The sequence below is a fragment of the Ixodes scapularis genome, unplaced genomic scaffold (assembly GCF_016920785.2).
Source record: "Ixodes scapularis isolate PalLabHiFi unplaced genomic scaffold, ASM1692078v2 PGA_scaffold0__279_contigs__length_252992795, whole genome shotgun sequence".
Taxonomy (NCBI): domain Eukaryota; kingdom Metazoa; phylum Arthropoda; class Arachnida; order Ixodida; family Ixodidae; genus Ixodes; species Ixodes scapularis.
In genome coordinates, this window is record NW_024609835.1 from 173862418 (window position 1) to 173883485 (window position 21068).

Below are 21068 nucleotides of genomic sequence, written 5' to 3' on the forward strand. Positions count from 1 at the left end.
CATTGGGCTGCCCTACAGCGGAGTCACTCTCTACCAGAAAATATTTATTTATAAGAACTGCGAGGGCTCTCAGGTCTAATGTTTGTACGCAAGCTATTTGACGGACTTATCGCAAAGCATCCAAAAAGTTTCAGTGCCGAAAAGAGCTTAGAAACAGGGGGAAACGGCACTTTTTCTCGTTCTTCCCATAGAGTCCCATGCATTGACTGGTGTCAATCAATGGCCGCCGGTGGCGACACTCGGCCCCAGCTGCCGAGGCCGCGGTCCGCGATCCAGCCTACTACAATAGAGATGAGTGCTCAACGGTATTTGACGCGAATTTCGTCACTGGGCGTTCCCGCCGACGTAGGAGGGGGTTGTGCTTCCGGCGCTCCTCACACCACTTTGGTTTCGGTACCGGCCGATTTCTATGGCAAATTTAAGAGGTAAATATCTCGAACCACGTGCTCGATTCGCAATTTTTAAAAGCTGAGTTCGCTTTGAACGTTGACGGCTACCATTTCTTTAATATAAACATGTGCTCTAAAGGCCATAGTTAAAACGTTAATCAGTCAAATTCAGTTAAATAATCATTTTACAGTTGTATGGTTTCTTGAATATAATGTCCGCCAGGTACTATAATTCACCTGCGCAGACCGCATTACTCTAGCTTTCATGGTTTTTTTAAAAATTCTGTTAAGCTTAGAAAAAACACCCGGTATATATATATATATATATATATATATATATATATATATATATGAACGAATATGTGCAGATGAATGAATCGTACTTAATCCAATGAATCAAAGAATCAAAGTTTCCAGGAACCCGCCGAAAGCCAAAAATTGGCGGAGCCAGGATTTGAACTCTGGGCCTCCCAATGTCCGGTCGGGTGTGCTAACCACTACACCACTCCACTTTTTTTTTTTTTTTTTTTTTCTTTATTGCCGACATTGACACAGAGCAACCAAGAAGTACAGTGCTGTAAAAATGCCGTCAATCACTTACCGACTGGACGTGGCATGGTTAAAAAAAATTTACATTTAGCAGAGTTTCCATTGTTGGTAACCACTCCGGGACATTTGATCGAACCTTCCAAACTTCGACAATATAACGGACAGACTCGGAAAAATATTCCCCAACAGGCCTTGTGTCAACATCTGCATGGCGAACCGCCATGCGGCATCTCCATATGCTGTGAAGGCCGAGCAACATGAAAATATTGAAAGGCACACAATTCTCGTTTTCGACTGCTAGGAACCGTATGCCATGGGAATCCAGAGGAAACTCCTTTTTTAGAGTACGCTGCAACACATCCCAGAAAAATATAGCGTCCCAACAGTCCAAGAAGACGTGTTCAACTGACTCAGGTTTCTTACACAAAAAACAGTGGTCACCCCACGCGACAAACATACCCCTCTCCACCATCCACGTTTTAACAGGCAGAGTACCGGTGTGCAACTTGAAAAAGAAGGTTTTGATGCACGCTGGGACGGACATTTTCTTAACGCGTTTCAGGACATCCTGGCCCGAACCTGTAGAATACAGAGCTCTATACAGTGGAACCGGCAGGGTAACGTCAACAAGGTCCTGGTACAGCTTTTTCCTAGTGACTTCACTCAGATATTCCAACGAAAAGCGTGCTCTTAGGAATTTGTACGCTCCCACCACTTCGCGCATATAACCGAAAATACACCCACCATATCCATACTCTGACGATACTATAAACTCAGGCAGAACATTACACAATCGCACTTGACAAACTGTGCTCAAAAACGGGTCCTTGACTTTACGTAAGAAAAGGAAACGATTTACCAGCTGCTTTAAAAACAAATGAGATAGCGCCAGGCCTCCATCACTCACACTGCGAAAAAGACTAGTCCGGCTCGTGCGCTCATAGGAAGAGCCCCAAATGAAGACCGCAAACACCCGATGCATTTTTTGGATATTCACCCTGGAACAATGTAAAACCTGAAGCACATACCACAATTTACTGATTAAGAACACATTGCAAACAGTGGATCGGGCAAATACCGAGAGATCCCTTCCTCTCCACTTCTCAGCTTTTCCCTGCAATTCGACTACCTGGGTCCTCCAAAAAGGGTCGCTGTCCCGATAGTTTTCCAGGGGGACCCCTAAATACTTTACCGGAGACGAGACCCATTTGACGTTTTCAAACACACTGGGCTTCACGTCCCACTCCCCATGCCAAAAACCTATGCACTTTTCCCAGTTTACGGCACTACCACTTCTATTGCAAAAACGTTTTACTAGTGCTGTCACCTCTCGTACGCTTTCTCTGTTTGCACAGAACAACGCGATATCGTCTGCGTAGGCCAGTACTCGCACCTCGGAAGCATGTAGCTTAAAGCCACGAATGACGCTGCTTTTAACTACGCTCAAGCAGAAAGACTCTATGTATATGCAAAACAAAAGCGGGGACAGAGGGCAACCCTGTCGCACGGACCGGAGGACGCCAATACGTTTACCAACTGACTTGTTTACAACCAGGCTTGTCGTGCACCCCTCGTACGCCATACGAACACCCTCTATAATTACGGAGCCTACGTTTACATGTTCCATTATCGCCATCAAAACCTCATGTGACACACGATCGAATGCTTTTTCCAAGTCAATCTGGAGCATTGCAATTTTATCATTCGTTGCGTCACAGCATTCTAGTACACTTCGAGCGGTGTGAATGTTTGTTGTTATCGATCTTCCTTTTATTCCACACGTTTGGTGTGAACCAACTATTTCTCTTATTACTCCTTGAAGCCGTCGTGCCAAAATCTTCATTAGTACTTTGTAGTCTACGTTTGTTAAGCTGATTGGCCTATAGGATGTAACCGAACGCAATTTGACAATATCTTCGGTCTTGGGTATTAACACCGTGTGAGACCTCACAAAGGAGGGTGGTAGTTTTTTTCCTTCATAGGCCTCGTTAAAGACATTGTGTAGCACTGGCGCAACCTCATCTCTAAAGGTCTTATAGAAAGCTGCACTAATTCCGTCGGGTCCAGGTGTTTTTCCAGGGCTCAATTCGTCTATCGCTTTCACTATTTCTGTTACGGTGATCGGCATCTCAAGAAATTCCTTTGTCTCCTCATTTAGCTTCGGCAAGAGCACTAAGAACTCCTCCATAAATTCTGTCACTTTCACTGGGCTGTGCGCGAACAAGTTTGAATAATACTCAAAAAACGCTTGTTCAATATCTGTTTGGTCCTTCATAATCTTTCCATCTTTTTCGATTTCACTTATAGTGTTCTTTCGTGCATAACGTTTTTCCATGCCCAACGCCTTTTTTGTCGGAAATTCCCCTACAGCGAACTTTTCTGCTCGTGCTCTGATAAGAGCTCCGTGATAACGCTCTTGATCAAGGACTTCCATTTTTTCCTTCAATTCACGTATATCGTTTTTGAATTCGCCCGGTGACTTACTTTCTTCTCTGATGAGCGTTTGAAAGTTTCTGCGCAGGATCGCCTCCTCATGTCTCTGAAGTGCCTTTACAGCACAGGCTTTTTCTATGGCTATCATTTTAAACTCTTCTTTAAAACCCTCCCATTCTGCTGCGTAGTTGCTTGAAACTTCTTCTAACTTGTTTAAGAGGCCTCGTACCAATTTTGTAAACCCTTCGTCGTCTAGGAGTCGACAGTTCAACTTCCATAGTTCCCAGGAAAACTTTGGTCGCCTATGCGTGCTTCCCAAAACAAAAGAAACTAAGCAGTGGTCACTGAACGATACCGGAACTACTTGATATTCGTTGCAGACTGGCACTTGTTCTAATGATATGTAAACTCTGTCTAACCGAGCATGGCTGATTCCTTGGAAATGAGTGTACTGAACAGTTCCCACGTGACCGATGCATTCCGCTACGTCATAAAGACCTGCCTCGCTGACGATGTCGTTCAATACCAACGTGCCAGCATCTCTGTACGGGGTCACTCCGGTCTTATCTTTTGCTGAACAGACACAATTGAAATCTCCTAGTAAAATAACATTACGTTCGCACATACAGTAGCCACGGACAAATTCAAAGAAGATTTTCCGGTCCACTGCAGACGTCGGCGCGTACAGACAAATAACACGCCAGTGTGTCGAATAGTATGTAAAATCACAAATCACAAGCTTACCCGTTAGACATGTGACGACAGACTCCACAGTTATACCTATTGAGTCCTTTAAGAACAAACAGCAACCTCCGGAAGTTCCTACTGCATGACTTACACAAACGTTGTACCGCGATGTAAAGGGTCGTAACATGCTCTGAGTGCGCTCGTCGCTCTCCACCTTTGTCTCTTGTATTGCAACTATGTCTAGCTCTTGGTCAATAAACAGGCGATTCAGCTGATACTGCTTACGCCTATCACTTAGACCTCGAACATTCAACGTGCCTACACGCAATGGCTTTTCAAGGACTGGTGTGGTCATTTGCGTGTGCGCACAAAGAGCATATCATGCCTCAATAACAAACAGTTACTGGGGCGGCGGGCTGCCTTGAGACAAGGACGATGACCGCCTTGGTGACCCCCCGCGACTTTTCTTGTTCTTGACGTCGTCCCCCTCTTGTTGCGAGCTCTGCCGAGGCTGCTCACCTGGTCCAGCCACAGCCGCATCTGCCCCTTCGTGTCTTCGCTTAATCATCGCCGGGTTGAAGTCCATGTCGTTGTCGTGTTTCTCGCCCTCGGAGGTTTTCGTTGTATCAGATCCAGGCACAGTCCTGTCTTCGCTACTTTGCGTCGTCGAAGAAGTCTGCTCAGCCTCCGACTTTCCTTGCCGTTCTTCATCCGTGGTATTCGGTGCCTCAGTAGGTGCTTGACTGTTGCTACCGTGTGCACCTTCACTCTTTGCATCCCCGGCCACGCATGCAGCTTCCTCGGCCTCGACCTCGTCCATCAGTTCCTCGTTGACGCCGCCACCATCGTTGTGCACTGCCACAGCCCGGGCATACCTGCGGGTGCAGTCCGTGCTTTCGTGCCCGAAACCACGACACTCTGAGCACCAAGGCGCCCTACACTCACGCCGTATGTGCCCAATGCGTCGGCAACGTAGGCAAACGGGCGCACGCCCCGGAACCACTACCAGGACCGTGCCCCCGTAGAATCGAAGCTGGTGTGGCAGGCTCTCCAGTGTTAGGTCCTGGCGGAGAGTTAGGACGACGGACAGCGTTGTAGACTCGACGCCCACGAGTCCGTCTAGCTTCCACATCTCACGAACGACGCTCTTTACCTCGCCGTACGGTTCGAAAGCGCGGCGGACAGTGTCGACGGGCACGTCAAAGGTCACCCAACGCAGCTTCACCCTGACCTCTCTCCGATATGGGTCAATCGCTAGGCAGCGACGCCCCTTCACCTGGATTTCACCCGCTTGCAGCAGCTTCTCCTTGGCCTCTGGTGTTTTCAACTTGAGGAGCCACACGTGACCCATCTGATAGGCTCCGAGACCCGCCAACTCCGACAATACTCCAGCCTGTTGTACCGGTCGCACGAAATCTTCGGCCCGGTATGGGCGTCCGCCGGTGTCGCAGTGCAACACCACGCTGTTCTTCACCATTTCTCCTGTTGGCAAATGTGGCAGGATGGTCCGGTATTCTTCAGTCATAGTTCCCTTAGTACCGGCCGAAGCCTCAACAGTTCCCCGGCCTGTGGCCGTTGAGTTTTCCTTGGAGAACATTGAAAAGCGTCCGTTTGAAACGGCGTCTTCTTCTTTCTCCCACTACACCACTCCACCTTGGCTTTCTGGCGTTTCCTACCTGTCTTATTAATGCACAAGAAACGAAATGTATCCCCAGTCGGAGGTGTTCTGGAAACACACGCCGCCGCGTGGAACGCGGTACGACGCTTAGTGTCACGTGGTACGTGCTCGTTTGTGCTCCAGAAATCCTCCCACTGTTTGTCTCGCCCCGTGTACATGTAGTATTCTTTGTTTATGAGCTTTAGAGACACGGTATCATCATCATCTGCGAGAATCAAGAGCCACGTTATTGAGTATACAACACGGGCACTTGACGGCATCGTACGTGGTCTCCGAGGAGGATATGAACGAATATGTGGAGATGAATGAACCGTACTTAATCCAATGAATCAAAGAATCAAAGTTTCCAGGAACCTGCCGAAAGCCAAAAATTGGCGGAGCCAGGATTTGAACTCTGGGCCTCCCAATGTCCGGTCGGGTGTGCTAACCACTACACCACTCCACCTTGGCTTTCTGGCGTTTCCTACCTGTCTTATTAATGCACAAGAAACGAAATGTATCCCCAGTCGGAGGTGTTCTGGAAACACACGCCGCCGCGTGGAACGCGGTACGACGCTTAGTGTCACGTGGTACGTGCTCGTTCGTGCTCCAGGAATCCTCCCGCTGTTTGTCTCGCCCCGTGCACATGTAGTATTCTTTGTTTATGAGCTTTAGAGACACGGTATCATCATCATCTGCGAGAATCAAAAGCCACGTTATTGAGTATACAACACGGGCACTTCACGGCATCGTACGTGGTCTCCGAGGAGGATATGAACGAATATGTGCAGATGAATGAACCGTACTTAATCCAATGAATCAAAGAATCAAAGTTTCCAGGAACCCGCCGAAAGCCAAAAATTGGCGGAGCCAGGATTTGAACTCTGGGCCTCCCAATGTTCGGTCGGGTGTGCTAACCACTACACCACTCCACCCTTTTTTTTTCTTTTTTTTGAAACATTCATTTACATCTATTTACACAATATCAACAGTGTTCAATTTTGTACAAATTATGTACAATATATACAGGTGACGATTTTTGTCAATGACGCAAAAACTTTTAAGCAAGCGATACGTAAATTAACTAAGGTGGTAGGGCACCTGCGTGACCTTAGCAAGGGTGACATCTTGCTACGGTAATATGTTCTCCACGAGTAGTTGCTTGTTATATCATATCTGGCGACTGACTGAGGTTTTTAACTATTTCTTTCCATTCATCGTTTTCTTGGCATGCGAGTATGCTGTGGCCAACCTGAATTGCTACCTGTTTAAAATTTACCCAGGAGGGCTTTGCAGCTCCCGCTTCGCTATCTACTTTTCGAGTTTTCCATAAGCTATAAAGTCCTAGTACAACTAAAACATCTTGGATTGTATCCAGGATTTCGGCAAAATGTAAGTACCGAAAATTTGTTTCAACCACTTCAAAGTCCTTTTTCAGTGCCCTTTTGAAAACGTCCCAAAAAAAGACAGCGTCTACACATAAAACGAAAGTGTGCGTGAACGTTTCAGTTGTTTGGCAAAGACGACAGTTGGTAGTTCCATATACTCCAATGCCGCGGGAGTCAAGCCACTCTTTTACTGGTATGGTACGTGAATGAAATATGTAAAAGAAAGTCTTGCACTTGGGAGGAATTTGCATTTTCATGACTCTTTTTAGAACATCCGTTCTGCAATTCTGTGGAGGGTCATAGGGGTACAGGCGAAACACTGGGTCCGGAAACAGCGAAATCAGAAGTTTCCTTACCAGTAATGTTTTTGAGCACAATATTAAAAAGTTTAGGTCAAACCTCGCTCTTAGGAACTCCAACGTGTTTGCTACTTCTTTATAATATCCTCGTAACGATATTTTACTTGTGGTTAGTGAATCATCAGCTGGTGGTACCAAGTATTTTGCCAAAAAGAACTTTTTGCACATCTCCAAGAAAGGATGCTGTTCGTGTCTAAAAAAATTCCATCTGGCAATTAGTTGCCTCACAAAGATGTGACCCAGACGAAGCCCCCCGTCTTGAATTTTCCGAAATAAGTTTGTTCTTCTCATTGGCTCATACGGTGACCTCCAGATGAATGTCGCAAATATCCTGTTGAACCCGTTAACTGTTATTCTGGAACAATGCATAACCTGCAGAAGGTATGTTAGTTTTGACAAAAAGTAAATGTTGCAAACGGCGACTCTACCAAAGGTTGATAGATATCTGAGATTCCACATGCGTGCAGCTGATTTGACATTTTTTCCAACGTTGTCCCACATTGCCTTTGGATTGTCCACTGCCTTCAGCGGTACTCCCAACAGTTGTGGTTTCTCGGTGGACCATTTTATGTTCACAAATAGGGGTGGAGTCGTCCCTCACTCCCCATACCACGAACCGGAACTTTTGTCATTGTTTACTGCCGCACCAGACACGGCACAAAAATACGAAACGCGCGACATTGCGTTTTCTATGCTTGGCTTGTTGGAGCACACAAGCACAACGTCGTCGGCGTAGGCCAGAAGCTTGACTTCGCAGCTGTGGAGACGAAAGCCTTGAACTTTGTTGTCGTTCAGGATGCTTCTGCAGAGTGGTTCAAGGTAGAGATCAAAAAGAAGGGGTGACAAGGGGCATCCTTGTCTGACCGAACGCTGAACTTCTATTGATCGTGTAAGAGTTCCGTTGACTATTAATTTGGTTGATATGTCAGTATAACAAAGTTTTATCCCACGCCCGACATTTTCTCCTACTTGTATGTGCCTCAGAAGAGAGAACAGAAAGGAGTGTTGGACTTTATCAAAGGCCTTTGCAAGATCGAGTTGTAAAATTGCCGCGGCTTCGTGTGTTTGTTGGCAAATTTCTATTATAGATCGAACTATGTGAAGGTTGGTTTGTATATTCCTTCCCTTGATGGAGCAAGTCTGGTGGTCACCAACAATCCATGATATTACGCTTTGCAATCGACCTGCTAGCACGCGTGCAAAAATTTTGTAGTCGTTATTGACTAAACTTATAGGCCGGTAGCCTTCTACCCTCTGAAGCTTGTCTAAGTCCTTGGATTTAGGTATTAACACTGTGTGTGCCTTCCGAAATGATGGAGGTAGACATTCGTTGCAGTACGATTCCTTGAAAACATTTAAGAGTACAGGTGCAAGTCTCTTGCTCCATTTCTTGTAAAAACTGGCTGGTAAACCATCTGGGCCTGGGGCTTTCCCGTTTTTCATCTCTTTTATATTTAATTCAACTTCGCTTACATCGATGGGGGTGTTCAGGTTTTCGGTCGTCTCTTTTGGTAGTGTTGTTAGCCCTGATAATAGGGATTCTTGCATTTGCATGGTTGTGGTAAGTGGCTTGGAAGTAAATATGCTTTCGTAATAGGCTTCAAATGTTTCGCGAATTTCCTTTTCATCAGTCAAAATTCGACCAACTCCTTGTAGTGTGTCAATTCGCTTCTTTTTCACATATTCTCTCTCTGCATTAAGGTACCTCTTCGTCGGTTGCTCTCCCTCTATGACTTGCAAGGTACGTGTTCTTAATACGGCTCCTCCGCAGTGCAGTTTATCATGTTCTTCCATTTGTTTTCTAAGGTTCTTTATGTCATCTTTGTATTTCCCTGGTTCCTGGCATTCAAGGCGATACAGGTAGAGAATGTCTTCATTAAGTCGCCTTTCTTCCATTTTTTGTCGGTATGCCACAATTGATGACAGTTCGATGCTCATCTGCCTTATTTCTTGTTTAAACATTTCCCATTTCTGTCCCCACCCATGTTTGGTACACTCGATATTGTTAAGAGCTGATTCTACTCCCTTCTTGAATTCTTCGTTTTCAAGTAGGTTCTCATTCATTTTCCAAAGGGACCAGGCCTGTGAGTTCCTTGTTCTCTGAGATGTTTTCGTGCCTATTGTCACCTGAACTATACAATGGTCAGAAAAGAAGGCAGGAATCACGTTGTAGCTGCTCATTGCACCGGAGACTGCTCCGGAGATGTAGATTCTATCCAATCGTGCATGAGACGACCCTTGGAAGTGAGTAAAGCAGATCGCTTGGTTTGATGTTGCTGATGAGTCTAACAAGTCGCAGTCTCGTACCAGTGATTTTAAAACTTCTGCGCTTGGATCTACAATGTTTGTTGGTGGAAACCTATCGTTTTTGTTTAAAACGCAGTTGAAGTCTCCTAATAGGATGACGTTAAATCTAGTGTCGGCGTAAATTCTAGCCTGACAGAAGAGGCTTTCCCTTTGCGCAACGTCGTTGTACGCGTACACAATAATTATTCGCCAAGGCTGGTTTTGTAGGAGGACGTTGGCTACCATTAGGCGTCCGCTGTCAGTCCCTTCGAGAACGCTACACAATTTGTAATTCATGTGCTTCTTGAACAGAATTGCTCACCCTGCTGAGTAGTCGATTGCGGGATAGTGGACCACGTCATAGGTGTTCATCCACAGGTTACATCCCGAAAATAAAGTATTCTGTTCTGACACTTTCGTTTCCTGCAGGGCTACAATGTCGCTGTCATGTTTCTCTAGAAACCGAAACAGTTGGTATTGTTTTTTTCTCGAATTTATCCCTCGCACATTTAAGGTGGAAATAGTGAAGGGACTTATCTGGGCGGGGGTGACGCGGTTCCTATTCATTTTTTGGGTCGGGTTCTAAGGCAGCCGGGAAAGATGGTTTCCGGTCTTTGAATTTTGGCTTTAGCCATTGCTCTTTAGGAACCAGCTGCTTCTGTGGGTCGTTGGAGGTTGTTGGAAATGTTGTGACCTGAGATTCTTCCTTCGCCGACTCGGTGACGTCAACCTTGGGTTTCTTGCTGTGTCGCCTATCTGTTCTGTCATCATCCGCCAGCTGTTTGACTTGCGTCAGTTGCTTTCGCGGGCCCTTTTCCTTGTTTGTAGAAATCTCTGGTTCGGCTCGTGGTGCCTCTTGTCCCAAGTCTTGTTCTACGCTGGTCTTTTGCTCCGCTAGCACGTCTTTGGTAGCGCTGTTAGAGTTGTCGTCTTCTGTGATAGCGTGGTCGTCCGTCGCTTGCGAAGATGTTAGCTCCTCGTTGCACATTTCCTCAACATCCATTAGATGCTCGCTGTGGTCAGTCTCCGGTGATGCATTCCCTTGGAGCTTGGAGGCATACGTCACGACGCCTCTTCAGTTGTATGTCCATACCGCCAGCACTCATGGCACAGAGGAGTGCGGCACTGCCGGTGGATGTGTCCATTCGCTTTGCATCTCAGGCAGAGTGGTGGCCTTCCTGGTATTACAACGAGCACGTTCAACCCGTATATATTTAAGATGTGTGGGATCTTGTCTACTGTGAGATCCTGCCTCAGAGTAAGGGTTACATCTAATGTCGTTGATTCTAAGTCCTCGAGACCTGAAAATCTCCACTTTTCTCTCATCATTTCCTTGACTTTTCCAAAGGGTTCTAGGACCTTTCTCACCTCCGAGTGCGGCATGGGGATAGGCACCCATAGAAGCTTCAGCTTAATTTCCTCTTTGCACGGGTCAATGATGATGCATTTCTTCCCTTTGATGACGAGCTCCTCCTGTGCCTTCAGCTTGTTCTTTGCAGCAGCGTTTCCGAAGGTGATCATCCAGACGTGGCTCATTTGATACTGCCCTAAGCCGACGACGTCCTTCCGGTCGACGATAGAAAATAGGGCTTCCTTGAAATCGCTGGCCTTGTATGGCCTTCCGGTGATGTCCGCATGAATAAATATTGAGTTCAGTACGAGAATACCTTGTGGTAGCCTTGGTAAAATAACTCTGTAGTCTGAAGATTCGAAAGTCTTCTTGGAAACCCGGCCATCAGATGCCGTCGAACCGCTCCCTCCGGAGCTCATCTCCCTACTCGTGGCGTGCGCCATCCTCTCGAGGCAAAGATTAGGCAAACCGGGTCACCCGGGGAAGCCCCGGGCCCCCGTTGTTGAATTAAATTGTAGGAAGGTAAAATAATGGCTTCTCCTCACGGTCGCTTCTTCTTCCTCCCACCCATACCACTTCACCTTGGCTTTCTGGCGTTTCCTGCCTGTCTTATTAATGCACAAGAAACGAAATGTATCCAATCGGAGGTGTTCTGGAAACACACGCCGCCGCGTGGAACGCGGTACGACGCTTAGTGTCACGTGGTACGTGCTCGTTTGTGCTCCAGAAATCCTCCCACTGTTTGTCTCGCCCCGTGTACATGTAGTATTCTTTGTTTATGAGCTTTAGAGACACGGTATCATCATCATCTGCGAGAATCAAGAGCCACGTTATTGAGTATACAACACGGGCACTTCACGGCATCGTACGTGGTCTCCGAGGAGGATATGAACGAATATGTGCAGATGAATGAACCGTACTTAATCCAATGAATCAAAGAATCAAAGTTTCCAGGAACCCGCCGAAAGCCAAAAATTGGCGGAGCCAGGATTTGAACTCTGGGCCTCCCAATGTCCGGTCGGGTGTGCTAACCACTACACCAGAAACGAAATGGATACATTTCGTTTCTTGTGCATTAATAAGACAGGTAGGAAACGCCAGAAAGCCAAGGTGGAGTGGTGTAGTGGTTAGCACACCCGACCGGACATTGGGAGGCCCAGAGTTCAAATCCTGGACGGATGATTTGAAAGCGCAAAAGACTGAGAAGAGAAGGAGGTCCCTTACGATATGTTCATGCTCCTCCTTCTCTTCTCAGTCTTTTGCGCTTTCAAATCCTCCGTCTAGATGTTCAACCAACTAGGCCCCCGATTAATTCTGATCAAATCCTGGCTCCGCCAATTTTTGGCTTTCGGCGGGTTCCTGGAAACTTTGATTCTTTGATTCATTGGATTAAGTACGGTTCATTCATCTGCACATATTCGTTCATATCCTCCTCGGAGACCACGTACGATGCCATGAAGTTCCCGTGTTGTATACTCAATAACGTGGCTCTTGATTCTCGCAGATGATGATGATACCGTGTCTCTAAAGCTTATACAAAGAATACTACATGTACACGGGGCGAGACAAACAGTGGGAGGATTTCTGGAGCACAAACGAGCACGTACCACGTGACACTAAGCGTCGTACCGCGTTCCACGCGGCGGCGTGTGTTTCCAGAACACCTCCGATTGGATACATTTCGTTTCTTGTGCATTATTAAGACAGGTAGGAAACGCCAGAAAGCCAAGGTGGAGTGGTGTAGTACTGCGCACGGCATCCGCTTTTTGCCCCTGGAAAACGAGGGGGGAGTCCCTTACGATATGTTCATGCTCCTCGGCCTCCACAGTCTCTGGAGGACAAGAATGAGTGTTAATAATGCTGATGTTAATACGAAAACTGTAAGAGAAAATTTCGTTGAAAGTGTGGCATATATAATAATAATAATAATAATAATAATGCTTTTATTTTTCATCCGGGCGATGTGGGAGGTTGGGGAAAAAAAGCTGAATGAATCAGCTTGACGAGCTCCCTCCTCCCCAGAAATTATACAATGTAGAAAATAAAAATAAAGCAGCCAGTACAGCACATCGCGCAGAAACACTTTGTATAAATCATACCAACAAGCTTTTTTTTTTATGAGATTCTCTTTAAACATTTTACAACCATAACATTGCGATACTCACAACTTCACACTCGTGTTAGAAAAGAAAAACTTCAGATCTTTTTTTGATGTAGATTCTAGTTGTATGTCGCAATTATTACAGAAATTAAGCAATTCTGGGAGTTTGCGTTGCATCATTTGTTCTCCATAACTCGTTTTACACGCATAAATGTTCCATATGTCGATGCTACGTGTGGGATATGTGATTGTTTTTTTACATAAACAAGCTAACTGAGTAAGAAAATTCATGTTGTTTTTTGCTTCCTGTTTATAGGTTATACTTAAACGAAATGCATACATATTATGAATGTTCATTATGCCATGTTTTTCAAAAAGCGGTGCAGAAGGGTGATCATACGGAACGTTATCGATATTTCTTAGCATTTTCTTCTGCAGTAAATAAACCTTCTGCAAATTTTGGAGGGTCGTGTTTCCCCATACTAGATGACAATAATTTATATGCGAATAAAATAATGTGTTATGTACGAGAAGTTCCACTCTAGTAGGTAAAATTTGGCGATGAATATAAGTTAAACCTATGATACTCGATAATTTTGATACGACGTAATTTGTATGTTCTTCCCAAGTCATGCGTTCCGTAAAAACTACTCCAAGGGTTTTGAAGGCGCTGACTAATTCTATTTTTGAATCAAACAAATTAATATCTTCATAAACGCGTATATTTTTGTTTTTTGGGCGAAATAGGACAGCTTTAGTTTTACTTGTATTTATTTTTAGCGCGTTACTCAGAGTCCATCTTTCCAATTTTACAAGGGTAGCATTTGCTCGGGAAATTAGTTCAGAGGGACTTTTTTCGGAAAACAACAATGTAGTATCATCTGCAAAAATAACAAATTTTGCGACGTTATCGATGTTTACTATATCGTTCAAGTATATGTTAAATAAAAACGGGCCCAGGATACTCCCTTGCGGTACACCTGATAAAATTGGTTTTATATCGGAGGAGTGACCATCAAGTTGTACAAATTGCTTTCGACTCCCTAGATACGATGTTAACAGCGCTAAACCGTTTCCACGAAAACCATAAATTTCCAGCTTTTTTAATAGTAAGGCATGATTCAAATAATCGAAGGCTTTTGTAAAATCGACAAAAATTGCAAGTGATAATGTTTTGTTTTCAAAACAATTTAGGATGAATTCTTTCTGTTCTAAAAGGGCGAGTTCTGTTGACCGATGTTTTCTGAACCCGAATTGCGCGTCATTCAGTATAGAATGCTTATCGCAGAAATTAGACATTCTAGATAAAATAATCTTTTCTAGTCCCTTCGAAAAAACAGGCAATATTGATATAGGCCGATAGTTCCCCATATCGTTTTTGTTCCCTTTTTTATACAAGACGGTGACTCTTGCTATTTGCATTTTTTTAGGAAATACGCCTTCAAGTAGGCAAAGGTTAAAAATATAAGCTAGATATGGCGATATTAAATCTAAAACATACTTTACGGGCTTAATTTTGATACCATCTGCATCGCAGCTTCCACTGTTATTTAGTCCTAGAAATACAGATGTCACTTCAGTTTCTATTACAGGGCTTAGGAAAAAAGACTTATTATTTGGTCCTGACATATAATTTAAAGCATCACTGTCAAAATTGCCTCTATCGAGGTTGACAAAGAAGTTATTAAATTCATTAGCTAAGCAGCTTCCCCTCAATTCTTGATTGTTCAGACAAATTTTCGCGATTGGTTTTGGTTTACACGAGCGATTCAGTACTGTGTTCAATTTTCTCCACGTTGCATCCGCCTTATTTGCGCACTTGGAGAAAATGTCGCCAAAATAGTTTGCTGTTGCACTTCTAATCTCTTTTGTTAGCTTGTTGCGATATTGTTTGAACGTTTTGAGGAAATCACGATCACGCGTTTTCAAGAACTTTTCATATAATCTATATTTCACTTGAATTTTGTCCAGCAACTCTGGGGTGATCCAAGGTTTCCGGATTTTTTTTGACAACCGGAGAAGCCTATAGGGAAAGCATTCACTATACAGTTTTTGAAACTTAGCTAAAAATATATTATAGGCACGATCTGCGTCTGTTTCTTGAAATATGTCACTCCAATCAAGGGAGAGCACTTTTTGCCTGAAGGTGTTTAAGTTGTTCAATGAAATATCTTGAAAATATACTGACTCAGCTCCTTTCCCGTTCAACGTGTTTTTTCTTAAACAAAAATAGATACCATGGTGGTCGCTTATGTCTGTACTTATTACTCCTGCCAAAAAATGAGACGTGTGTAGGTTAGTTATAAACAAATCAAGTAATGTAGAACATGTAGGAGTAATTCGGGTAGGTGAGGGGATCACGTTCACACATCCAAATTGTTGTAAAAGCTGTTCCAGGTTTCTTTTCGCAGGGGTGTCTGCAAGCATGTTAATATTAAAATCGCCGCCCATAATCAAGTTGTATTTATTTTCATTTGCAAAGCTCAAAATTGACTCAAGAAAATCAAAAAAGGTTTGAAGTTTCCCTTGTGGAGGCCGATACACAACGGCTACCACATTTCGATTTATGCACAAAGACAGAATTTCATAATCTTGGTTTACACACGAGTAATTACACAGTATTTCGCATGAAAAATTCTGTTTTACCATCAAAGACACACCACCGCCCCGACCGGAGGTTCGATTTAGAACAAAATTGTTGTATAACGGTAGATTAAACATATGATTATCTTCGACATACCAAGTCTCGGTTAACATAATCACGTCGAACGACAACTTGAATTCACTAAAAAGCACTTCAAGCTCGGTTATCTTGTTTTTCACGGATTGTGCATTTATGTGAAAGAATTTTAATGATTCAGCATATTCTCTTCCACATACACTCTCAAAATCTGATGGCACAATGTAAACCGGAGTTGCCATGATCGGGGTTTAACTAATATACTGACAGGTGTTAGCAGAATTTACACAATCTCATCCAGGTCACTTTCACTTCGCACAATGATGGCTCTTTCTCCGTCTTTCTGTCGAATGTATATCCTTCCATTCTTGTGCCAGACATATTTGTAATCATGATTTCGAGCCCAGTCCTTGGTTGCCGTGAGTAGAACTTTGTTTCGCTTTGTTAAATTTTCCAGAATAAAGCAATAAATCTTCAACCTGTTCAGTTCACTTTTCTTTGCAAGAAATGCATCTTTCACTGATTGCCTTGCAAAACGAACAATGATACCCGGCACCTTATCTCTGGCTGCAGGCAGCCTGTGTATCGAAACAACGTCAGTCACGCTAAGTTCCGGAACATTTATTTTTGAGGCCACGTCATTGACCTTCGAGAGAAGATCTTCATTTTCAGATACGGGAATTCCATGAAACTCGAGATTTAATTTTCTGCTCTGCCATTCAAGCTCATTAACGTCCTGCATAAGCTGGTGGGCCCCACCGGATTGTTCTCGCCTTTCAAGAGCATCAACTCTTTTTTTTATTTGGCTTATCTCCTTGTCCTGATGACGCACGTGGACGAGAAGTTCGTCGTATTGGTTCGACATTAATTGTACAGATTGCTCAATACCTTCTACAGTGTTCTTGAGCGTCATTAGCTTTTCTAGTTTTTCGTTGATACCTACAAGTATGCTTGCAACGTTATCATCTGACTCTTTTTTCGATCTACCACTCTGGCTACCCCTTGCCTTCACTGCCCTGCATGTCGGACAGTTCCACGCCTTCCTCCATGACTCTCCTTTCGTCTTGAAAGTAGATTCCGCGACTCCTGAGCAATCGCCAAAATGGTAGAAGTAGTCACACGCCCCACAAGACAAGGCTCCCCCATCGCTACAATTGTTGTTACACCGTGGGCAAACATCACTTTCATTACGCTCATGCTTAAACAAGTCGCATACAAATAAACAAGGGCATAAACACAAGTGAAGGCAGCAGCAGCAGCGTTGTAAAATCAAGAGTGGTTACAAATGGTGTTAAAAACTAACCTGCAAGTTTGCGGTTGAAATGTTTAGCCTGCGTCGACACGCTGCTGCCGCTGCCAAATGGTCCGGCGATGTCGTGCCTGTCCTCTTGTAGTAAATGGGCGTCGCTGGTATCGGTGACGATTTCGGCACGTGCTTATGACGAGGGCTGTTGCTGCTTGCGGCCGATTTCCTTGCTGGTGACAATTGGCAGCGTTCCCGATCGTACGTCTTTCCAGTTGAAATCTCCCCGTCAGCGCCTGCAAGTTTGCGGTTGAAATGTTTAGCCTGCGTCGACACGCTGCTGCCGCTGCCAAAATTCGCGAGGTATGCCGTGCACTCCCTGAACACCCTGAATGGTTGCCAATACTGGATGAGTTGGTATGTTTAAAAAGGTTTTAATGTGCTGGCAACCGCCGCTAAGTGCTGATTCGCTCTTGAACAAACTGTACGCATGTGAATGACTGTATGCTTTTTCATTTTGTCTTAACCGGAAATAAAGAAAAAAAAAGTGGAGTGGTGTAGTGGTTAGCACACCCGACCGGACATTGGGAGGCCCAGAGTTCAAATCCTGGCTCCGCCAATTTTTGGCTTTCGGCGGGTTCCTGGAAACTTTGATTCTTTGATTCATTGGATTAAGTACGGTTCATTCATCTGCACATATTCGTTCATATCCTCCTCGGAGACCACGTACGATGCCGTGAAGTGCCCGTGTTGTATACTCAATAACGTGGCTCTTGATTCTCGCAGATGATGATGATACCGTGTCTCTAAAGCTCATAAACAAAGAATACTACATGTACACGGGGCGAGACAAACAGTGGGAGGATTTCTGGAGCACAAACGAGCACGTACCACGTGACACTAAGCGTCGTATCGCGTTCCACGTGGTGGCGTGTGTTTCCAGAACACCTCCGATTGGATACATTTCGTTTCTTGTGCATTAATAAGACAGGTAGGAAACGCCAGAAAGCCAAGGTGGAGTGGTGTAGTGGTTAGCACACCCGACCGGACATTGGGAGGCCCAGAGTTCAAATCCTGGCTCCGCCAATTTTTGGCTTTCGGCGGGTTCCTGGAAACTTTGATTCTTTGATTCATTGGATTAAGTACGGTTCATTCATCTGCACATATTCGTTCATATCCTCCTCGGAGACCACGTAAGATGCCGTGAAGTGCCCGTGTTGTATACTCAATAACGTGGCTCTTGATTCTCGCAGATGATGATGGTACCGTGTCTCTAAAGCTCATAAACAAAGAATACTACATGTACACGGGGCGAGACAAACAGTGGGAGGATTTCTGGAGCACAAACGAGCACGTACCACGTGACACTAAGCGTCGTACCGCGTTCCACGCGGCGGCGTGTGTTTCCAGAACACCTCCGATTGGAAACATTTCGTTTCTTGTGCATTAATAAGACAGGTAGGAAACGCCAGAAAGCCAAGGTGGAGTGGTGTACATTCTACTTCCGGCTTCCGAGCACTACGGTTGGAGAATCATGAGCTCCTCAGGAGCGTCGATAACGGCCCTCGCCGGCCGCGGTTCATCTGTTTCTTCGGCTAACTCGGATTATCGCATTGTTCTGCCTCCTCTGCCATCAGGAGCCATTGTGCGCAACTCCGTGCTGCTGCACGGTGACGTGAGTGCTCGTCCATACAAGATAGGCGATTTCAGGGCCGAGATGGAACGTCTTGGTGTGATCGGGCACATCGAGGCGCTCTGCGCCTATCAAATGAATCATCTCTGGATGGTGACCTTCAAGACGGAGGAAGCCAAGCTGCGCCTGGTCACTGCCAAGGAACTGGAGGTAAAGGGCAAGCGTTGTATCGTCGTGGACCCGGAGAACGCAGACGTCCGCATGAAACTGCATTGGCTCCCCTTTCACGCGTCAGACGAAACCGTCAGGAGGGCCCTAGAGCCCTTTGGGAAGGTTCAGGACCTGACGCGTGAAAAATGGAAGGCGGAAGGATTCATCGGCGTCCAGTCGACGACCAGACTGGTGAGGCTAAGCCTAATGGAGGGCGTCACTTTAGAACGCATTCTGCACCAGTTGAGGATTGCTGGTGGCAACGTTCTGGTCGTGATTCCGGGACGTGATCCATTATGTCTACGCTGCAAAGGTACGGGACACATTCGACGAGAGTGTCGCGTACCGCGATGCGACGAATGCCATCGCTTTGGACATGACCGAGACAACTGCGTGCGTACCTACGCTACAGTGACACAGGAAGTGGTGGCGGATGGAGATGGTGTCCTCAACATGGACGAGGAAGAGGCAGAGGAGGCCGTAAGGGACGTCGAAACAGAGGTTTCCGCCACAGTCGGTGCGAAAGAGGCCCCGGTCGATGAACTGAAAGAAGTGCACCCTCCACAGTTGCAGCCCGAGGGGGACGCCATGAAATTCGACCATGTTCAAGCGTCGAGCAGCAGCCCTGTCATATCGAGCGACGTCCAAATGTCTATATCAAAAGACGTAGAGGCCGTCCAAGCTCTGGAATCAAAAGACACGAACCAGGTCAGTTTGAGCGACGACAACTCCGACCTTAGTGACGCCAGTGAAACGTGCATCATGCGGCCAGGGGAAGCATCAGCACGCTCTGAGTTCAAGTGGCACAAGAACACCACACGGAAGGAGCGCTTTAACCCGAAGCCGCGCATCCCGACGGAAGAGCGACGTCGGCCGGCCCTTCCGTAGGTCACTTCTTTTTTGTTTTTCTCTCTGCTCACTACTCATCTCTCGAAAGTGTCCTCGTCGCATGACTTTACCAGCACCCCCTTTTCCACAATATGCGAGCCCTTAAGTTTGCAACCCTCAATTGTGTAAGTCTTCTGGCGAGAAGAAGAAAGCAATGGGTGCTGGACACGATTCTGCACGAGCGGGTTGATGTCGCTTTTTTGCAAGAGACCAAGATTGCCACAGACGGTCAAGTGGAGGAGTTGACGCGCTTTTTTGATCGTCACTTCCTCATCTTCCCGTCGAGGGCATTTGGACGGAGCGGAGGAACGGCGATAATGATTCGCAAGAAGAAAAACATCGCAATCTGCCCCGAGTGGGAGGGAGACAGGAACGGACGGGTGTGCGCTGTAGAAATGCTGCACTGCGGACAGCTTCACAGGCTTGTATCTGCGTATGCACCTAATGACGCGACTGAGCGACGGGACTTTTTCAAAAATCTTCGCCAGTATCTCGACACACCTTGTCGAACGATCCTCGCTGGTGATTTTAATTGTGTACTGGCCGAGAGGGATTGCTCAAAGCGGCTGAGAGCGGACGTCAGCCGGCCGGAACTGCGAAAACTGCTCCGCGACTTCGACCTGGTGGATGCTAAGGAGAACGAGAAGACAGCTGACCCAACGTACACGCATTGGCAAGGAAATTGCCATGCTCGACTGGATCGTATTTACCTCTCGGGAGAATTTTCAGCAATGACGCCTGTGTTAGAAGTCCTACCCTTGGCGTTCTCGGACCACGCTCTGGTCACGGTAACGCTGGGCAGACCCGCGCCGCGAACCCGGAAGTCCTCTTGGTGGAGTGGCTGGAAGCTAAACGAAAGCCTCATCGAAGACGAACAACTGCGCACGCAGATAAAGGAGCTTCTCGAGGGTAAAACGGGAGGTGCGCCCATGAACGCGGTAACCTGGGAGGAGCTGAAAGAGGACGTCAAGCTCAAAGCGTTCCGGCACAGTCAGGAAAAAGCGGCGCGCGAAAGGGCGGAAAAGCGCCGCTTGATGAAGACGCTGGAAATCCTCATCGCAGAGGAAAATCGTTCCCCGGGACTCTTCAGTCAAGATATCCGCGATTGCAAAGGCAATATTCTGGAGCTTCTCGAGAAGGAGTACCGCGGTGCCATGGTCCGAAGCAGAACGCTGTTCCTCGAGAGAGATGAAGAGCCGAGCAAAATATTCAAG

At 45.9% G+C, this 21068-nt stretch overlaps 1 protein-coding gene across 1 annotated transcript; it reads left to right on the forward strand.

Annotated features, from left to right (window-relative positions):
* Window positions 1-18726: 18726 nt before the first annotated feature.
* Window positions 18727-19854, forward strand: LOC115312708 (the record flags this gene model as incomplete). Its single annotated transcript, XM_029971601.2, has 1 exon — window positions 18727-19854. A coding segment is annotated over one exon (1128 nt), but the record flags the coding sequence as incomplete, so codon positions are not given.
* Between the last annotated feature and the right edge of the window lie 1214 nt (window positions 19855-21068).